Source organism: Taudactylus pleione, unplaced genomic scaffold, assembly GCF_031769625.1.
Source record: "Taudactylus pleione unplaced genomic scaffold, aTauple2 ptg000170l, whole genome shotgun sequence".
Taxonomy (NCBI): Eukaryota; Metazoa; Chordata; class Amphibia; order Anura; family Myobatrachidae; genus Taudactylus; species Taudactylus pleione.
This window is the reverse complement of record NW_028284572.1, coordinates 4,127,905-4,148,576: the sequence shown is the minus strand read 5'-3', so window position 1 is coordinate 4,148,576 and position 20,672 is coordinate 4,127,905. Positions and strand designations below refer to the sequence as shown.

Here is a 20,672-nt window from a genome sequence, read left to right as displayed (position 1 = left end):
GGGGCGTTGCCCACATTTTCCTGGAGGGACAAGGCCAGATGGTGCCAGTGGATGCAGATTTCCTGGCCTCGCAGCTGCTGGGACCCGGCCAGGCTGCGGTAATCTTCCGCAACGGCAGCCTGGCCTAAGGAGCAACAATCGTAACCATCAGTTGTGATGGTGATCCCAGGCTGCGACCTTGGATGCAGCAAGGAGGTATCTGTTACCTATCGACACCTCCTGCGGCATTAGCATTTTAGATAGACAATATTGCATAGCTACTTCTCTGAATCATGCCCTGAATATCTTAAAGGCTACAGTGGCATGATACATGAATCAGATTTAGTAAAAAAAAAAAAAAGCTATATGCATGAATACAGAGTTTGTATCTAATTTTGATGATTTCCATAACATGATATACATGGTTTTCAGTGCTCTCAGAATGATGTGTGGCCTAGTCAGGGCCGGCAACATAAATCCTGGGGCCCGTTACACAGATATCTCTGGGGCCCCCTCCCCCAACATTGGTATAGTTGGAACAATATAAATTTCACCATAAGCCTCAGAGTGCTACCGGCTTCCTTCACATCTGTGTGTGTATGTATATATATATATATATATATATATATATATGTATATATATATATATAGAGAGAGAGAGAGAGAGATAGAGAGAGAGAGAGAGAGAGAGAGAGAGAGAGAGAGAGATCGATGCGGGCTACATGTACCTATATACTATATCTATACATATATATTTATATATGTATATATATATATATATATATATATATATATATATATACATACAAAACTGGAGCTATATGTAAAATTAAGAAAAGGGGCACTTTGTCAATATCAATCTTAAATATAATAGAACCACTCTGCCATGGATGTCACTTACCCCCACAAACATCCACTGGGGCAGACAGTGGAGATGCAGAGCTGCAGGCACAGCTTGAACTAGTGTGCTGGGCTGTCTGTGTGCTCAGCGTGGTGGTCGGTTCCATGTCCTGGATTCCCTGCTCCTCGGTGGATGGACGTCTATACCTTTCCAATGTCGTAGCAGCAGACCAAGGACACAGAGACGGCCCTGCACAGTGATGTCACAACGCAATATGTGCCTGCGCCGCGGCCATACACAGTACAGGTGATGGGGCTGCCGGGGATACCGTCCTTGGGGGAGCCGGAGATAATACGTTTTTTTGTTGCCAGGCAGGCGGCGTCGTGGGTGGGAATTTATTATTTACTATTCGCAGCGGCAGATGCTCTTTGTGCCCTGAGCCCTTGGGGCCCCTCAGAACCTCGGATACCCCTTGTATCCCCCTGTCGCCGGGCCTGGGCCTAGTAGGGTAAGATCCTAATTCCAATGTGCTGTATAGGGCAGTGATACAGTTTTGGTGGGCAGATGCAGGCTGGGAAGACTGATCTATATTTGTATCATATTGATGGCAGAATATGACTAAAAACTCCCTGCTCCTTATCTAGAAGTATAAGTGTCAGCAATCCTAAACTGTCTCAGATTAGTTGTGGAGGCTGAGCAATTTGCCAGTAAGCACATGGACTGTAAACATACAGAATATTTACCTTATATTTTGTAACAGGAAGGTCAGAACAATCAAGCAGATGACAAAATAATTGCAGACAATATGTTATGACAGGTTCTAGCTATTTTCCCTGCTTAACTAGATTACAAGAAGAACTTGCTTGGAGATATATTATAGCTACATTAATGGTTATGAGAAGTGGTTTTTACAAGTAGCTTACTAAATCTAATATTTCCTGTTCCCTTAATAAGACACCTAGATGTAATTATTATAAAGGCATGCAATAACTGATGATGTTAGTGGGCGTGATGCCTCACTCGGGCTGGTGTATAATATAATGCTATAAACATAGGAGGTGTCTTTATTACTGATTACCTGCTTTCCCAAATGCGTGACTATATTATATCTGTCTAGCACCATCTGTAACACAGAGCTGGTATTCTGTAAGCAAGATGAGGGCTTATACCATACTTACTCTAGTCACTTTCCTATTCACTTGGGTGGAAATCGGCTGTGTGCCCAGCAAAACTGGAAACAGTAAGTAATATTGCAAACCAGTATTTCATATTATAATTCTAGATATTGATGCCTACGTGTTTATTGGATTTTGTTTTGTATTCTACTGCATATAGAACTCTAGATATTAATTGGGCCATCTACTTCGACGGTGCCTCTGGATATCTGTCTGTATGCGATCTGTATGTATGTATGTATGTATGTAGAGCCATTATAAAACCATTATAAATCTTGTAGGTTTTTACACTAGAATAAATGTAAAGGCTATTTGATAAAGCTTTAGTATATGCAAGAGTAAATATGCCCCACTCATTATATCGTCTTGTAGATATTATTGTAGAATTGCATTTGTTACATATTTGATTTTCATGACAGAGATATATGTGGCATCTGTAAATACAATATCTTTGAAACCATAAAGAGATGTAATAATGACTGAATTGTTAGGGATGTCATACCAGTATTTACGGTTTGCATCTTGAGAAATAAGAGATAATGTAAATATAGATAATTAAATCATCTACTACAAACCTCAGACCTGTTATTGTGTTTATTTGGAAAGAAAATTATAGAATTTACATTTTAAATCAAATAGTACTGGAATAGTAATATAATTCAAGTTTAGATTGTTCAGTGTGTGCACTCTGCTGGGGCTGGAGTATTTGATGGGGCTGGAGTATTTGATGGGGCTGGAGAATTTGATGTAGTTGAGTATGTGTTCTAAATTTCAGAAGTAGTTACTGTAGGTTATCACTGCAAGAAGATGACAGCCTGGTTATCTTAGGGACAGACAATAAGGGCCAGATTAACAATGGGGCAGATAGAGCTATAGCTCCTGGCCTCCACATAAAAATAGGCCCATCGTCATGACAGCATGATGATTACCAGCTACCTAGCTGGCCACACAGTCGGCTATAAATCTTAAGTATTTAAACAGCTTTTCTACATTTACTACAAAAGTATGCAATTGTTCTATTTTTATGTATTTAGGGAGACAGTGGTGCTGTTAGTGTATGGGGGTGTATACATCAATGTGACTCCAGCCACACCCACACAGCACTGGTCACAGCTCCACCCCTTCTCTGAATAAACCCTTGAACTTTTTCAGCCACAGGCCCTTGTGGTCCTTAATCTGACCCCAGGGGCAAACGCAGGATTTTTAAGGGGGGGTTTCCATATTTTAGAGAGAGATTATTTTATATAGAGAGATTGTTGTGTGTGTGTGTGTGTGTGTGTGTGTGTGTGAGACATACACACAGTATACATACACACACAACATACTTACAAACACACACACAGCATACATACATGTTCCCTTGTCATTTATACCAATTAAATATTCACATTGAACAAATAAAAAGGAAAATGGAATAGTTATACAGTTTATTTACAAAGGAAAAAAAAAAGACTCCATAGCTGTTAGTATTTCATGCTACTATATTCCCCTCCTCCTCCCCTCCTGGGACTTTAGATGCACAGCACCCACCTGGTCAATTGGACCACACTGGCACCAGCAATGTCTGTGTAGATATAGCTTGTTGGCACCAAACAGCCCCCCCCCCCACCTTCCCTGGGACTCCTATGTCTTACACACACATCACAAACACCCTCCCCCCACCCCCCTTCTTCCCTGGGACATCAATGTCACACACATCACACTCACACACACATCACACGCAGAGCAACACATACATATATCACACATACTGTACATCACACACACACCACCTACCCAGCCAACACTAAAAACAAAGAAACTGACCTGACATGATTCTGCAGTTAGCCTCTCAGTGCCGTGCCGCCCTCCCTCGTCGCACTGCGCCGACCAGCTCCTCGATCCCTCCCTTGTATGCGCTGTGGCAGTTGTCACTGGAGAGAAGACATGTCGTCTCTCCATAGAGCCAGCGCACCATGCGGGAGCCGGGGGAGGCGGAGCTCAAAGGCTCAAAGCAGGGTCAAGGATAGATCCCCTTCCGTAGATGTATCAACAGAAGGGGATCTATACAAAACCCTCACAGCAGCCAGGACAGCCGGGTGCGCCGCTGATATACATAGCAGCAGGCACCCGGCAAATAGAAATTGCTCCAGAGGCCGTGTCCGCCCAAGAGCATTCTCCGCTCAGTGTGGCCACCCTGGTTATGGCCTCTGAAAAAATAATTTGATTGGTCGGGGGGGGTTTCTGGGTACTCGGAAACCCCCCCTGCGTGCGCGAGTGGACCCTGCATGCACTGCAAAGCAACACCTCTTGAAATCCAAGTCAAAACCTTGGAACTTGCCCTACAGTACCTTTAAGAGATCATTCAAAGCGTGTTCTCAAAGCTTCCCTGCAATAGTGTGTAGTATGTACTTAATGAGCAGTCCCATAGTACTCATTCACTGTGTATTGTGAATCATGAACACTGCAGGCGACTGTGAATTACCTTAACGTCAGAACAGCTTCTGTAAATATACTGATCAGGCAGGTATTATGCAACCATATATTATACAGAGAGCCATGAAAGATGGGTCATAAATTATCATCTTGAAGACTAGTCATACTTGACACTCCTACTACATATAAATAAGATAGACATGTAATGAGTATGTTTATATTATTAACCTCCACATCTAGTAAAAAAAAAATACACAATAAAGACACAAAAAAAGACACAATAAACTTTATATATGTGTGTGTGTGTGTGTGTGTGTGTATATATATATATATATATATATATATATATATATATATATTAGGGGTGTGCACCGGCCACTTTTCGTGTTTTGTGTTTTGGTTTTGGATCTGGATCTTTCTTCGTGTTTTGGATCTGGATTGGTTTTGCCAAAACCACCCTTCCGTGTTTTGGGTTCTGGGTTTTGTGTTTTGGATCTGTATTTTTTTGAAAAAAAGCATAAAAACAGCTAAAATCACAGAATTTGTAGGTTTTTCTGCTCCTATGCTATTATTAACCTCAATAACCTTAATTTCCACTCATTTCCAGTCTATTCTGAATACCTCACACCTCACAATAGTGTTTTTATGTCCAAAAGGTTGCACCGAGGTAGCTGGATGACTATGCTAAGCGACACGAGTGGGCGGCACAAACACGTGACCCATCTAGGCGTGAAACTGCAGTGGCAGACAGGATGGCATTGAAAAACTAGGCCCCAAACTGTACATAATGCAAAGAAAAAAAAGAGGTGCAAGATGGAATTGTCCTTGGGCCCTCCCACCCACCCTTATGTTGTATAAACAGGACATGCACACTTTAACAAACCAATCATTTCAGCGCCAGGGTCTGCCACACAACTGTGGCTGAAATGATTGGTTCGTTTGGGCCCCCACAAAACAAGCTGGCAATTAATCTGTCCCTGCACAAACTGGCTCTACGGAGGCAAGAAGTCGTCCTCATCCTCCTCATCCACAGATTCCTCACCCTCTTCAGTGTTATGTACATCCTCATCCTCACAGAGTATTAATTCGTCCCTGCTGGAACCACAGGTCCCTCTGTACGTTCTGGAGGCTGGTCTCCCTGGAAGAGTTGATCATTCATTTTATGAACATCATCTTCTCCACATTTTGTGGAAGCAACCTCCTACGCCTTTCGCTAACAAGGTTCCCGGCTGCACTAAACACTCTTTCGGAGTACACACTGGAGGGGGGGCAACTCAGGTAAAATAGAGCCAGTTTGTACAGGGACCTCCAAATTGCTTCTTTTTCCTGCCAGTACAGGTACGGACTGTCTGACATGCCTACTTGGATGCTGTCACCGATGTAATCCTTTAACAGACAGACGCACGCTTGTCGCTGCTGCTTTGAGGATTCAAGTGCGGCTACAGCCCACACAATTCACAAAGACAGAAAAAAAAAAAGAATATTTTTATTGTTTGTGGAGCACACTTTGAGGGTTACACCACCCTCTAACAGACAGACGCACGCTTGTCGCTGCTGCTTTGAGGATGCAAGTGCGGCTACAGCCCACACAATTCACAAAGACAGAAAAAAGAAGAAGAATATTTTTATTCTTTGTGTAGCACACTTTGAGGGTGTCACCACCCTTTAACAGACAGACGCACGCTTGTCGCTGCTGCTTTAAGGATGCAGGTGCGGCTACAGCCCACACATTTCACAAAGACCGAAAAAAAAGAACAATATTTTAATTGTTTGTGTAGCACACTTTGAGGGTGTCACCACCCTTTAACAGACAGACGCACGCTTGTCGCTGCTGCTTTAAGGATGCAGGTGCGGCTACAGCCCACACAATTCACAAAGACAGAAAAAAGAAGAATATTTTTATTGTTTGTGTAGCACACTTTGAGGGTGTCACCACCCTTTAACAGACAGACGCACGCTTGTCGCTGCTGCTTTGAGGATGCAAGTGCGGCTACATCGCACACAAGTCACAAACACATTAAAAAAATAGTTTTTTATTTTTTGGAGCACTTTGAGAGTTACACCACCCTTTAACAGACAGACGCACGCTTGTCGCTGCTGCTTTAAGGATGCAGGTGCGGCTACAGCCCACACATTTCACAAAGACCGAAAAAAAAGAACAATATTTTAATTGTTTGTGTAGAACACTTTGAGGGTGTCACCACCCTTTAACAGACAGACGCACGCTTGTCGCTGCTGCTTTAAGGATGCAGGTGCGGCTACAGCCCACACAATTCACATAGACAGATAAAAGAAGAAGAATATTTTTATTGTTTGTGTAGCACACTTTGAGGGTGTCACCACCCTTTAACAGACAGACGCACGCTTGTCGCTGCTGCTTTAAGGATGCAGGTGCGGCTACAGCCCACACATTTCACAAAGACCGAAAAAAAAAGAACAATATTTTAATTGTTTGTGTAGCACACTTTGAGGGTGTCACCACCCTTTAACAGACAGACGCACGCTTGTCGCAGCTGCTTTAAGGATGCAGGTGCGGCTACAGCCCACACAATTCACAAAGACAGAAAAAAGAACAATATTTTAATTGTTTGTGTAGCACACTTTGAGGGTGTCACCACCCTTTAACAGACAGACGCACGCTTGTCGCTGCTGCTTTAAGGATGCAGGTGCGGCTACAGCCCACACAATTCACAAAGACAGAAAAAAGAAGAATATTTTTATTGTTTGTGTAGCACACTTTGAGGGTGTCACCACCCTTTAACAGACAGACGCACGCTTGTCGCTGCTGCTTTGAGGATGCAAGTGCGGCTACATCGCACACAAGTCACAAACACATTAAAAAAATAGTTTTTTATTTTTTGGAGCACTTCGTGAGTTACACCACCCTTTAACAGACAGACGCACGCTTGTCGCTGCTGCTTTAAGGATGCAGGTGCGGCTACAGCCCACACAATTCACAAAGACAGAAAAAAGAAGAAGAATATTTTTATTGTTTGTGGAGCACACTTTGAGGGTGTCACCACCCTTTAACAGACAGACGCACGCTTGTCGCTGCTGCTTTGAGGATGCAAGTGTGGCTACATCGCACACAAGTCACAAACACATTAAAAAAATAGTTTTTTATTTTTTGGAGCACTTTGAGAGTTACACCACCCTTTAACAGACAGACGCACGCTTGTCGCTGCTGCTTTAAGGATGCAGGTGCGGCTACAGCCCACACATTTCACAAAGACCGAAAAAAAAGAAGAATATTTTTATTGTTTGTGTAGCACACTTTGAGGGTGTCACCACCCTTTAACAGACAGACGCACGCTTGTCGCTGCTGCTTTAAGGATGCAGGTGCGGCTACAGCCCACACATTTCACAAAGACAGAAAAAAAAAGAACAATATTTTAATTGTTTGTGTAGCACACTTTGAGGGTGTCACCACCCTTTAACAGACAGACGCACGCTTGTCGCTGCTGCTTTGAGGATGCAGGTGGAATCTAGACGGGATTTGGAACCGAGGACACACTACCTCCATCAATTGTCTAAATCCCACTGCACTAATGTCGGATACCGGACGCACGTCTAACACCAACATAGCAGTCAAGGCCTCAGTTATACGTTTTGCTTCAGGATGACTGCTGTCGTACTTCATCCTCATCGCTAGGGACTGTTGGAGGGTCAATTGTTTAGTAAAAGTAGTGATGTTCCTACTTCCTCTCTGGGATGATGAACAACTCCCAGCAGCAGCAACAGCACTAGTAGGAAGTGGTTCTTGATCTTTCCCTATTTTATTTTTATCAGAGAAAGTTTGGTCCTCCATTTATGTTATATTGATATGTATACGTGCGGCTAAAGCGCACACAAACACAGAAAATATTTTTTTATTTTTGCTGGAGAGTAGTGCACTTTGTGGGTTACACCACCCTTTAAGAAATGAGCCAGCCGGCTCTTTACTTATGGGACACAGGCGCACGCTTGGCGCTGCTCCTTTGTTGATGCACGTGCAGCCACAGTGCACACAAGTCACAAACACAGAAAATATATATTTTTTTGGTTTGGAGTGTACTTTGGGGGTTACAGAACCCTTTAACGGTCAAGCCAGCCGGCCCTTTACTTATGACACAGGCGCACGCTTGGCACTACTTTGTTGATGCACGTGCGGCTACTGCGCACACAATTCACAAACACAGAAAATAATTTTTTTTTTGGTTTGGACTGGAGTGTACTTTCGGGGGTTACAGCACCCTTTAACGGTCAAGCCAGCCGGCCCTTTACTTATGACACAGGCGCACACTTGGCACTACTTTGTTGATGCACGTGCGGCTACTGCGCACACAATTCACAAACACAGAAAATAATTTTTTTTCGGTTTGGACTGGAGTGTACTTTGGGGCTTACAGCACCCTTTAACGGTCAAGCCAGCCGGCCCTTTACTTATGACACAGGCGCACGCTTGGCACTACTTTGTTGATGCACGTGCGGCTACTGCGCACACAATTCACAAACACAGAAAATAATTTTTTTTCGGTTTGGACTGGAGTGTACTTTGGGGGTTACAGCACCCTTTAACGGTCAAGCCAGCCGGCCCTTTACTTATGACACAGGCGCACGCTTGGCACTACTTTGTTGATGCACGTGCGGCTACTGCGCACACAATTCACAAACACAGAAAATAATTTTTTTTTTGGTTTGGACTGGAGTGTACTTTCGGGGGTTACAGCACCCTTTAACGGTCAAGCCAGCCGGCCCTTTACTTATGACACAGGTGCACGCTTGGCACTACTTTGTTGATGCACGTGCGGCTACTGCGCACACAATTCACAAACACAGAAAATAATTTTTTTTTTGGTTTGGACTGGAGTGTACTTTCGGGGGTTACAGCACCCTTAACGGTCAAGCCAGCCGGCCCTTTACTTATGACACAGGCGCACGCTTGGCACTACTTTGTTGATGCACGTGCGGCTACTGCGCACACAATTCACAAACACAGAAAATAATTTTTTTTTGGTTTGGACTGGAGTGTACTTTCGGGGGTTACAGCACCCTTTAACGGTCAAGCCAGCCGGCCCTTTACTTATGACACAGGCGCACGCTGGGCACTACTTTGTTGATGCACGTGCGGCTACTGCGCACACAATTCACAAACACAGAAAATATATTATTTTTTTAGCACTTGGGGGGAGCACCCCTGATGGACAGAGCACCCCCTGGACAACACTACAGCACCTCTTTAGGACTGGGACACTGCACAGGACTTTGGAGTGGACACAGCCCCTATGGAGAACTGACTGCACAACACAGTCCAGCCAGCCCCTATGGACTTTGAAGTAGTGGACACAGCCCCTATTAACAACAGCAGCACAGCACAACACAGCCAGCCCCTATGGACTTTGAAGTAGTGGACAACAGCAGCACTACACTACACTACACAGCCCTAACTCCCACCCTCCCTCTTCACTGTCCACAGCCGAGTGAGAAAATGGCGCCGACGTGGGTACCTTATATAGGATCCAAAACCCGCGAGACTCGGAAGGCGGGATGATGACGTTTTGCCTCGATTTCAGATCCGAGTCAGGCGGGAAAAGTCGAGCCTGATTCGGATCGGACTCGGATCGGGGGGGTTCGGATTTCAGAAATCCGAACCCGCTCACCCCTAATATATATATATATATATATATATATCCGTCACTTTTTTAAATGCACTGGTGCCCTCCAGGGATGGTAAAATCCTATTATAGTGAAGGAAATTAATGGCAGCACTCTACATTTTCAATGCAAAATGTAAGTGATTTAATCTGATGTTTTGGGCCTCAGGCCCTGATTCAGAGCCGGACGCTCTGACCAGAGCGCTCGCTCTGAATCAGGGCCATCCTATTTAAATTTTGAGCGGCCTTTTGGACGCTCGCATAGCTGTGGGTTACCACCCACAGCTTATGCGAGCATCCATGATGATGGTCGCGATGGTCATGACCATCGCGACCATCGGGCTTGCGACGAGACCCTGCGGTAGGGTCTCGCTGCCGCAAGCCCTGGAGTGATTTTGGCTCTATCAGAGCCAAAATCACTCCCACCGACATCACTAGTGATGTCAGTGGGGCCGGGCCCAGACGGTAGGCGTTCCCATGGGAACGCCTCCGTCTGGCAGCCACGCCCCCGGCACGCCCACCAAAGGGGGCGTGCTGTCACTCACCATCGACAGCACGCCCCCCTTTGGTGCGAGACCCGGAGCGACAGCTTGGCTGTCGCTATCCGGGTCTCGTGCATGCGCACATCGGAGCTCCCTCCGTCGTGCGCATGCGCATTTGGGTACCATCGACCCGCTTGCGAGCGTCCTGCACTCGCGAGCGGGTCTGAATGAGACCCTCAGTCCGTCATCAAGGATATGTTTGTATCTGTAAAGTGCATCATAATGTTAAAGCATCTTTTATATCTGTGCTGTTTGGAAATGTACCAGAAATTGTGTGTATTAACTATAGGGTCATTCACTTATATTATTTTTTGGGGTATCAGTGGCAAAGGGGTATCTAACAGGCTTAAAGGATGCCTGAGTGCAGGAGCCTCTGGGCCATATTATAATTTGTGGGGGCCCAAATAACTTATGGGTGTCCTGGCCACTAATATTTTCTTGTCAAAATGACACCTATAATGCATATTGGTAGCTGCTCAATCACCTTAGTAATTTCACTCAGGTGCATGAAAGGGAGGGGTTAGTCTATACAAGAAATAGCACTGGTTATCCCCAGCACTCAGAATGATATCAGTAATAAGACTTGAAAAACTACATGGTGGTAAATAATTCAGAGATCTCAGTTGCATATGTTTGCAAAAATATGTGTAAGCCTCCAGGCCACGTCACGGCATCTCTGATACTGGAGGTTCCTACTTCTAAGTCAAAGTCCTGGGTGCGGAACCCCAAAAAGCCAGCAAAGGCCAGCCACCCCAGGGCAGCACACCAGTGAAAGACTAAGGTGTTAGTAAGTGTTAGCTTTTTATTTATTAATATTATTACTATGTGTTAAAGGGTGATACACAGGTGAAGACTGTAATTAAAATGCTAAATAAAGTAGTATTTGTAGAAGTGTTAATAAAGTGCTATAGTGTTCTAGTGTGCTACCCCAAAGCAGTCCAGCCATACCAGCCCAGGGAGCACCGTGCCACAAACTCATCCCTAAGAATAATAACATAAAATCTGGGGCATATAATTGGCCAATATAAGGCCACATGATAATGGCACATACAAAACATATCTAAAATGAGAGCCAGCTCACCTTGGAGTCACCCCTAGGTCCTCCTAATGGAACTACATGAACTAGCATACCACCTATGTCTGCATATTCTAAGATCAGGCAAACACTGCAGTTCATGCTGTCTGGCTTTGTGAGAGACATGGACACCGCACTGCCACAACGTGAGGAGGACAGTGGCTGTCTCTAGGCATGGGTTCCAATTAGTCTGTGATAGCCAGGGCTTTAGATGTAGGAAATCTATTTGTATGTGCATGAAGCTGTGATAATATTGATGACACTTAGCTTCCGACCATGCCTCATCATGAACCATACTCTACTACCTTTGACTATCAGTATAAAAATTATTTTGATATTACAAGTAAATTACAATAATAAACCATTGTGACAAAAGCATGCACAATCTACACAGGGACAGAAACAATATTATACAGCAAAAAGCCCTATACCTTGCTGATAATAGGTTTTTCTAATACTGAATGTGTCATTATATTGTAACATTTATTTTAGGCTCATGGTGCCACTGAGAAATAATTAGTTGTATACAAAGAAAATAAAAAGATTTCTCCTATGTGCACTCTATGGGGGTTTGATCATTCAACAGAAACTAAAATGTATATTAAATTCAAAATATATTTTTACTTTTATTAATTCAGGTTCAACCCCATGCTATGTACTGAATCACTATCTTTACAGGGAATGCACATATGTGCACAGATTTATACAGTTGATGGCTATTTATGGGTATCTTTATTTGATATTTTCATGAGAAAACATATAATTTAGAAGAATTATTGCATTGTATTAAGAAAAGCTTGACGTAACTGCTCTAAAACATACAAACGTATAGTTCACTTTATTGGCAACACTAATGTAATGTATAAATTATTTTCCACATTATCTCTATCTCTGTGTGCTAGATACCTCTATGTATCCAATAGATAGCTATACATTTTTAGTATTCCTTAGTGAATTCTTTTAATTAATTTAGGACTAATGGTCGAAATATAATTTCTGTCATGGGGCCTCTATGATTTCATTTTTTTATTGCACAGAAAACTTTTCTTAACACTAATTTTAATTATTTAGTAACAGGCAATTATTCCCTTTATACATTTTTAATCCTCCTTTATTGATGTTTGTATTGTGGGTCTGATGCAGATGTGGATGCAAAGCCGATATTTACACAGTTGAGTGATTATGGGCCAACTGCGCATACGTTGCGGTCACTGTGCATGTGCCAAGCTGCCTTAGTGATGCAGCTCACATTGAGAATTCTTTTGCAAACTGATTGACATTCAGGGACCGTTTTAAGCGGTTGCAGGGAGTGGCAACAAAAATTCAGTGTTGTCTTAGCATACTATTGAGATCCGGTACGCATAAAACTTGCCAATAGTGTCTCAGTTCCCACAGTCATTCTGCATGACAATAGGGTGACTCAGATGGTCGATTATCGAAGAATCTGCGACCACCAGCAATGAGGTATCAGACACCTCCTTGCTGCATTTGCGATCCCAGCACTGACGTCGCAGGCTGGGATCACCATCGCAACCATCACGATCACGTCGGGCTTCGGGAGCTGAAGCTTCTCACAGCCTGGTCGGTGCCTGGTCACGTTAGAGGTCAGGAATCTGTGTTCACTGACGCAGACCCTGGCCTCGTCCCTCCCAGAAAATGGTGCAACATTTCTGGTAACAGCAACCAGGCATGCACCCACTCCGACCCCCAAATACCACAGCATGTAAATCATGCTGCAGCTTGGGGGGTCTGCGAACGAGATCGCAGGAGCGATACTGCACATGTGCAGAATGAGTGCAGTGACCCCTCACCATCGGAGATGTGCATTCATCCTCGGATGAACGTAGATCTTTAAATCAGGCCCTTTATTTTTAAAGGCAAATCAAGGTGTCTGGAATTCTCCCCGGTAGTTTAGCGTAAGGCAGGAAGTTACTGACAGGCAGTATAAAAAGAGCTCCCATGTCCTCTTTCTTACATCTTCTATTGCTAAATGGTGAAGCATGACTCCCAGTGCAATATTTCATTATCCTGTCCTTCCTTGCTACTAGGCAAAATGTACTGTAAAGTGAAAACAGAAAGTGACTACACCACTGCTGGGTAACCACTTCTTGTACTAAAAGAATGAGATGTGCCGTGCCAGTGAAAGCCTAGAAGAGTGAATTGTACTGGGCATTGGGCAATATTGTTCTTTTTACAGTGCTTTTTTTCTATGAAAAAGAAATAGGGATTGATACTCAGTACTTCCTCAGATTATATCCTGTTTGCCACTCCCCTCACTGACAGCCAGTGATAGAGGGAAGTGGCTCCTTTGCCCATCTACTGTACATCCACACTGATTGGAGCAGACGTGACCTCAGGGAATGTTGGTAGGAGGGTCATGGTTTCTCCCAGCTGCGTTTGATTGCGTGAGCTGGGGGCAGGGGATGTGGACCCTGGAAGGTCACCTGGCCCCTTATCAACAGTGCTCCCTGCACCCTCTGTAGTTATGCCCCTTATATACCTAGCATGCTAAAAGTAATACTGTTCATTTATGACTATTAATTTGTCCTGTATTCATTCACATGTAGACATTATTAACAATCTATGTACAACAGGTAGAAGTGGCGTATTAAGAGAGGAGGGGGCCTGTGTACAGTCTCTGTCCGGGGCCCCCTCCTCTCTACCCGGCAGTGCAGTAGACTCTGACCACTTTGGCACTTTGACAGAGTCTACTGCGCATGCGCAGATTGCAAAGGAAATGGTGAGGTAGCCATTTTCCTGGCAATATTCCTACTGCACACGTGCTAAACACAGAGAAATTGTCCGACACGCCATTTTCCATGTGATTTGTGCAGCACTGCTGACGCTGGACTCCGGAGAGGTAATATTGAAGACATGGGTATAGGGTGTGCGGTGTGGGGCCCCCTGCAGCACACCCTGCACCCATTATACACCAGTGACAGGTAGGCTTGCCGCTTCTGCATATCTCGAATCCTAATTTAATCTGTGATTTTTTTTCATTTGTAGCCAAACAAGGCTTATGTCCAAAGCCAGGAGTATTACTGAGTACTACAGCTCCCTGTGATAACAAATGTGTAAATGACAGTGACTGCTCCAAATACATGAAATGCTGTGATACAGGATGTGGCCATCTCTGTGTATATGCAGGTACTAATTAAATGACTAATGGGTTTAAGATGGTCCCCTCACTCCCAACCAAAATAATAGCCATAAAAGCCATGTATATATTACACAAACTAAAGGCACAACATGTTAAGGCCCCATACATCAGCAATCTGAAAACCACAATTGAACAATTTGAAGATTTAGTTCCCGCTTTTAGGATTTCCCAATCTAGCAATCTGCACCCATACATTACAGATCTTTTTCAGTGATTTGCAGATCGATTGCAGCAAACACAGATCTGCCAATCTTGAAAGGGCCATCATTTTACTAGTAATGGTCTGCAAATCTGCTGATCATGTCCATACACTAGCAATCTACAGCCCCAATCCATCTGTGAAATCCAACATGTTGGACAATCTGATTTAACAATTCCAATCACTTTTTGGTTGCAATCTCCGATCTGTGAAACCCATACATTGCAGATTTTTATACACGATCGATTGCAAATTGCAGAATTGCCACAATCGATTGCTGATGTATGGGGGCCTGTACTTTTAGAGGAATTTTAAAGCTAATGTCAGAATTCCTTACAGGCCTCTCATTTTAAACCAGGCTTGGACAATCCCTTGCTCCAATGTTTAATGGCTGTTATTGCCTAAAACAGAATCATCAGACTACCGTCTTCAGCAGGTTAGGCACACTCACCATCATGAGGTTAAATAATAAACATTTATAAAAGTACTTCACCATAACTCCCCTATAGCACCCCCTGACTCCCCAACTGCTACAGACCAGGCCATTTTATACCTTTAATTAGACTCAAACCCCCAGCTACAGAGCTGACAAACTGTAATATGCAGCTATAAACATTGATATGATTTTTTTAATTTAAATAGTGTGGTCACATACTAAAGGCACCACAGATGGTTGAGTGCCGTGGATTGAAACCAATTGTTTATATATATTTTTTGTGGTCACACTTTTTATGGCACTCCAATTTCCCACCTTATTCCCCAGGAGCTAATTAACTGATATGCTTGGGTGTGGTTCTGTCTCTTTAAGTCAGTACCTGAACCCATGGAAGAAGCATAATTTTATTTAAAATCTGTATGACTTACCTGGAGCCAAATGAGGCAGAGCAATGCTCATATTTTTGAGTGTCAGTGTAGGGACTGACCAGAAGGAGAGACCGTGACATGGTTGGTCATCTTAACAAATTATTGCAATATTTTGAAATTAACATTCCCTGAATGAATCTGGTTCTGTATTCCCAGGAACTAATACACTTTTTCAGCAATATGTTTGGTCCCCTCTCCTAAAGATTGCTGTGTCACATTTAAAATGCATTGCCCACACCCCATGGTATTAGTGGTCCCTCTCTAGATATTACTATGTGTTTAGGGGATTCCAGAGGAACCCGAAAAGCCACAGACCAGAGCTCTACGTGCTCCTACCATGTAATTTCACTTATATAATTTGAGCAAGGTAACTACTGGCTCACAAGGCTCAAAAGCAGAAACAACACCAAGGAGCGAGGGGTATATTACAAATTTTGTCAGTCCTGGGTTCAACAATATTGCAAGTACTGTAGTTCTTGAGTTATTTTAATATTAAACAGTTTCAATTAACTATAGTTTTCCTTTATTATGGATCTTTCTATTAGAACGGGCAGGATTCTGCCCATACAATGACCTCCCAGTGACAGATGGTGAAGTACAAAAGCCAAAGTGCAAGAGTGACTTTGGTTGTAGGAGAAATACTAAGTGCTGTGAGCGAGGATCCTCACTAGACTGCCTCCCTGCATCAAAGGGTGAGTATCATCTTCTAGACTCGTGTACATGCTTCCACAGTAGACTGGAAGAAAATACTTATTAATAAAACATATATACATCTTGCATGATTATTCCTGCTAGATATTTTCTGTAAACTTTTCGTATACACTTATGCTTCACAAACATGGCAGGATTTTTATTTACAATATTTAATTTTGCCATTTAGGACTCTAGTGTCTAATTCCATCTACAAATTATTATTATCTATGAAGAAAAATGCTACTATTAATGCACAAATTATTATGTAGCCAGATTAGTCTTATAGGAATGAGAACCTTTGTACCTGTTTGGAGGACAGCTTAAAGAACTCTACTGTAAGGTTATACAGATAATTTAGAAATCAGTCACATAAATAGTAGAGATGAGCGGTTCGTTCTTGTTGAAAACCGAACACACCTGAACTTTGGGGTTTCGAGTTAAACTGAGTCCCAGCTCGGATCACTTCGAGGTTCAGAGTAAATCGAGTCCTTGGGTCATCTTGCCAAGTTCGAGTCCCTCCCTCATTATTTCAGGTGTAGTGAGGTGGTCAAAATTGACTGTAAATGACTGGAAATTAATGTTATTGATGTTAATAATACTATAGAAACAAAAACAGGTCCAAGTTACATGATTTTAGCTGTTTTTATTAATTTTTAAAGAAATCCAAAACCTAAACTGATACAGAACCAAAACACTTGAGGGCAGAGATCATAATCCCCATTGATAAAAATAGGGACTGCGATCTGTAGTGCTAATTACCAGTGTGTCAGAGATTTCTGTGACATCTCCTGCATTGTGCTATTAGTGCATTTCACTATAATTCATAAACTTTTGCAGAAACCTTGATACATAGACTCCTAAGGGGCACATTTATCGTTAAATATTTTGGCTTATTCCCCGAAAACCACAAATATTTAGTATCACCCCCATGTATGAAGGAGGGACTGCAGCAGATATCTCCTATACCTATCCCTTCATTCTCGCAGGCAGCCGCATCCCCCATAGGTTTCTATGGGGGATGTGATGCTGCCAGATTTACCAACATCTGCAATGCGATGCATTCCAGATATTGGCAACCACAGCTAACGCCATCTGAAGATGGCATTATCCCATTGTAGCCATAGGAACCCTCCCGCAGCAATGGCGGCCGCGCATGTGCAGTCAGCGAGACTGCACATCTTCAGAAGCCCCGGCAGCACTCTCGGCACATCGCAAGGATGGGCTCCTTTCAGTGTCCCTGTTCCAGCATGTGCGGGATGATACATCCTGACACTATGATTGCATTTTGCAATGCGATCATGGGCGGTAATGTCATGACCAGATCACATTGCAAATGCGATCATGCAAAAAAGGGCCCTAAAATTCCTTAGTAAAATGCAATGAAAGAGCTATTCAATGAATCACTGCCTGTTATAGTGGGAAGACGTTGGCCCTCTGTTTCCCTATTCTTGTTGGGTTTCATTAGTGCGTAAATATAAAATCAGAGGCACCCACTCTATTTAACCATCCAGGTTGAATATTTTCTACCAATTCACATTCCCCTGGCTACATCCCTGAAATGTCCTTCTGCTCTCTTAGATACTGCTGTCAGAAGCTCATTTTTATTGGATACACTACTAATCTACCAGATTTGTTTTCTTTTTAATCATTCAGAAAAACCAGGAAGATGCCCCATTGTCAATGACACAAATTCTAATCTTAACTGTACTACTGATCGAGATTGTTCTGAAAATCTCAAGTGCTGTGGACAGAGGTGTATGACTCCTGAAAAAGGTAACTATTTTAATTGTCATATGTCCTTCCTGTGTACAGACTGCTTATAATGTGACCAAGATACATTTGTCTGCAGTTAAATTATCTATAATATTTATATTGCTATGATTTATGGAAAAGATGAATACACCTGTGAGGCTTAGTTTGCTTTAACAGTTTTGTTTCAGGGACAATGCGAAAACAAGTAATTGCACAGAAAACCCCTCCAACTGAAGGATACAGAGACTAAAATAGATACGTTGGGAGTATAAATAAACATCTTCATGTGCAATTAAAATTTATGAACATCTTCATAGTTTTCCATTTCATAAAAGGTATTCAATATCTAATCTCTGAGAAAATGGCTGCAATGGAGTATTAAGTAGCACTACATAGTCAAATAAATTCTTAAGGCATAACACACAGTGCGGTAATGGTTATTAATTATGGCATGAGCTCCCACTTGTGAATCACTTCTTCGGGCAAATTTCCTAAGCAGTATCTTTTGCAAGCCGCCATTTCTCCACGCATTTAGTATCATTGAGGTTTTCATTTCAGGCTTAAACACTCAGGGAAGCCGCTTCTTAGTAAATTACCTCCTTGTCATGAAACCACCAGTATACCATAGCTTCCTAGAATTAAAATATATTCATTACTGATGTTCTTTTGGGCACAGAATAATTGAGTATTGTACATTTGTTATTTAATATTTTATATATTTTACTTAATGTGTCTCTATGTAAAATTCTATGATCATTAACTAAAATCTGCATATTATCTTTGTCATTCCAGTGACACATGTTGCAGTTCCTCTGCATTAAACGACTTCAGAAGATTACACAACCAAGACACAACTGTTTTAGAGGGTTTATTTGTTTTCCAAATCTCATTGTGAAACACGATTTATGAATATGTTGGTTTTTTTAACACATGTTTTAATCACAACATAAAACAATATTATAATATGCTGAAAAGTATTGCTGACTGAATCAGATAGATAAAGTGCAAAGCAAGGCATTGTGGCATCATAAATACACATTACAGGAAGCAGGGGTACTATTGGACTAAATGAAAAGATTAAGATCTTAGCAACTGTTTGCAATTTAAAACTAATATGTACAAAATATCTGGGTAACAATTAGTTTGGGTAATAACAAATGGCTTTAGGGCATTTCAAGTTAGCAATTTGATTTCCAATAAAAACTAATAATTCCAAACTTACCATTTAGATTGCATGTGTTACCTTATAATAATGTCATGGCATGTGCTATAATTCTGAAATTACCAGTTTAATTAATTTTTTTTAAAGCCATCTATAAAAGCACAAGCTAGAGACCAGATATTCTTGCCTTTTCTGTGTCTAAGTGACTCATGACATATGAATATATGTGTGCAGTCATGCATTGTTTTTCAATTAAAGTATAGGACTATAGATTCTTCCATATATTATGGAATAAATAGACAGTAAAAAAATTGACCTTCGCATTGATTTAAGGTTTGTTGGTTTTCTTGGTTTTAGATACGGTGATCATTTTTGATAGCTGGAAACAGGGAACAAGTGAGTGTATTGTCTGCTGATAGTATAACCATTAAATGGACATATCATACTATAAATTGTTTATTTATGATACAAAATATGTAGGTTACATTTAAATTTTTACTCTACAGCGAGCCCTTTAAAAAAATCTTTATCGGCAGGCCCTGAACAATATGATGAGTTCAGTTTTAAATATACCCATATCGGTAGCAATAATATCAATGAAGGGACACTGGGCCTGATTCAGACCTGCTCACTAGCAAGCGATCGCTCGTTGCTGGTGATGTTTGCAAATGTGCGCATGCATATAGTTCGCAGTGCACATGCACAAACTAGTACGAGCGATCGGAATGTGCTCGCTCGCCCTGCAAATACAGCCCAGTGGAATGCGTGACAGGAGAGGCCGTTTGTGGGTGGTAACGGGCAGGGCAGCAGTAACAGGGGAGTGGAGTTGCGGACGTGCCTGACTGTTTAAATACAGTTTCAGAGGCGTGCATAATTAACAGGCAGCGTCATAGTACACGTCACCTGGTTGAATTATACACTGAAGGGATCGCAGTGCTTGCGGGCAGGTATAGTCAACTTCAAGTGCTGCAAGCACATCCGGTGGTGCTCGATGTACCAATGTTTTCATGCACTTCCTTTAGATGACATGCGCAAGTGGGCGTCTTATGAATGGCTGGTGGGCATCTACCTACGCAAAGTGATCGCTCACCAAGACATAGTGGGCATGCTAATGCCTTGCTGAGCAATCGCCTACCTTGCTGGGCGTGCGCTGGATTTGCATATGCTGAGAGCGAGCTGCTC

At 42.5% G+C, this 20,672-nt stretch overlaps 1 protein-coding gene across 2 annotated transcripts; it reads left to right on the top strand.

Annotated features, from left to right (window-relative positions):
• The first annotated feature begins 929 nt into the window (after nt 1–929).
• LOC148521307 (whey acidic protein-like) lies at nt 930–19,847 on the top strand. Of its 2 annotated transcripts, none has more exons than XM_088475348.1 (6): nt 930–1,126; nt 1,938–2,060; nt 14,667–14,807; nt 16,429–16,575; nt 18,230–18,349; nt 19,121–19,847. In XM_088475348.1, exons 2-6 carry the CDS (start codon nt 1,976–1,978, stop codon nt 19,147–19,149), a joined length of 522 nt encoding a protein of 173 aa, XP_088331474.1. In that variant the 5' UTR covers nt 930–1,126; nt 1,938–1,975; the 3' UTR covers nt 19,150–19,847. The 2 variants fall into 2 exon arrangements, with proteins under 2 accessions (XP_088331474.1, XP_088331473.1); XM_088475347.1 differs by lacking the exon at nt 930–1,126 and adding an exon at nt 1,137–1,328.
• The last annotated feature ends 825 nt before the right edge of the window (nt 19,848–20,672 follow it).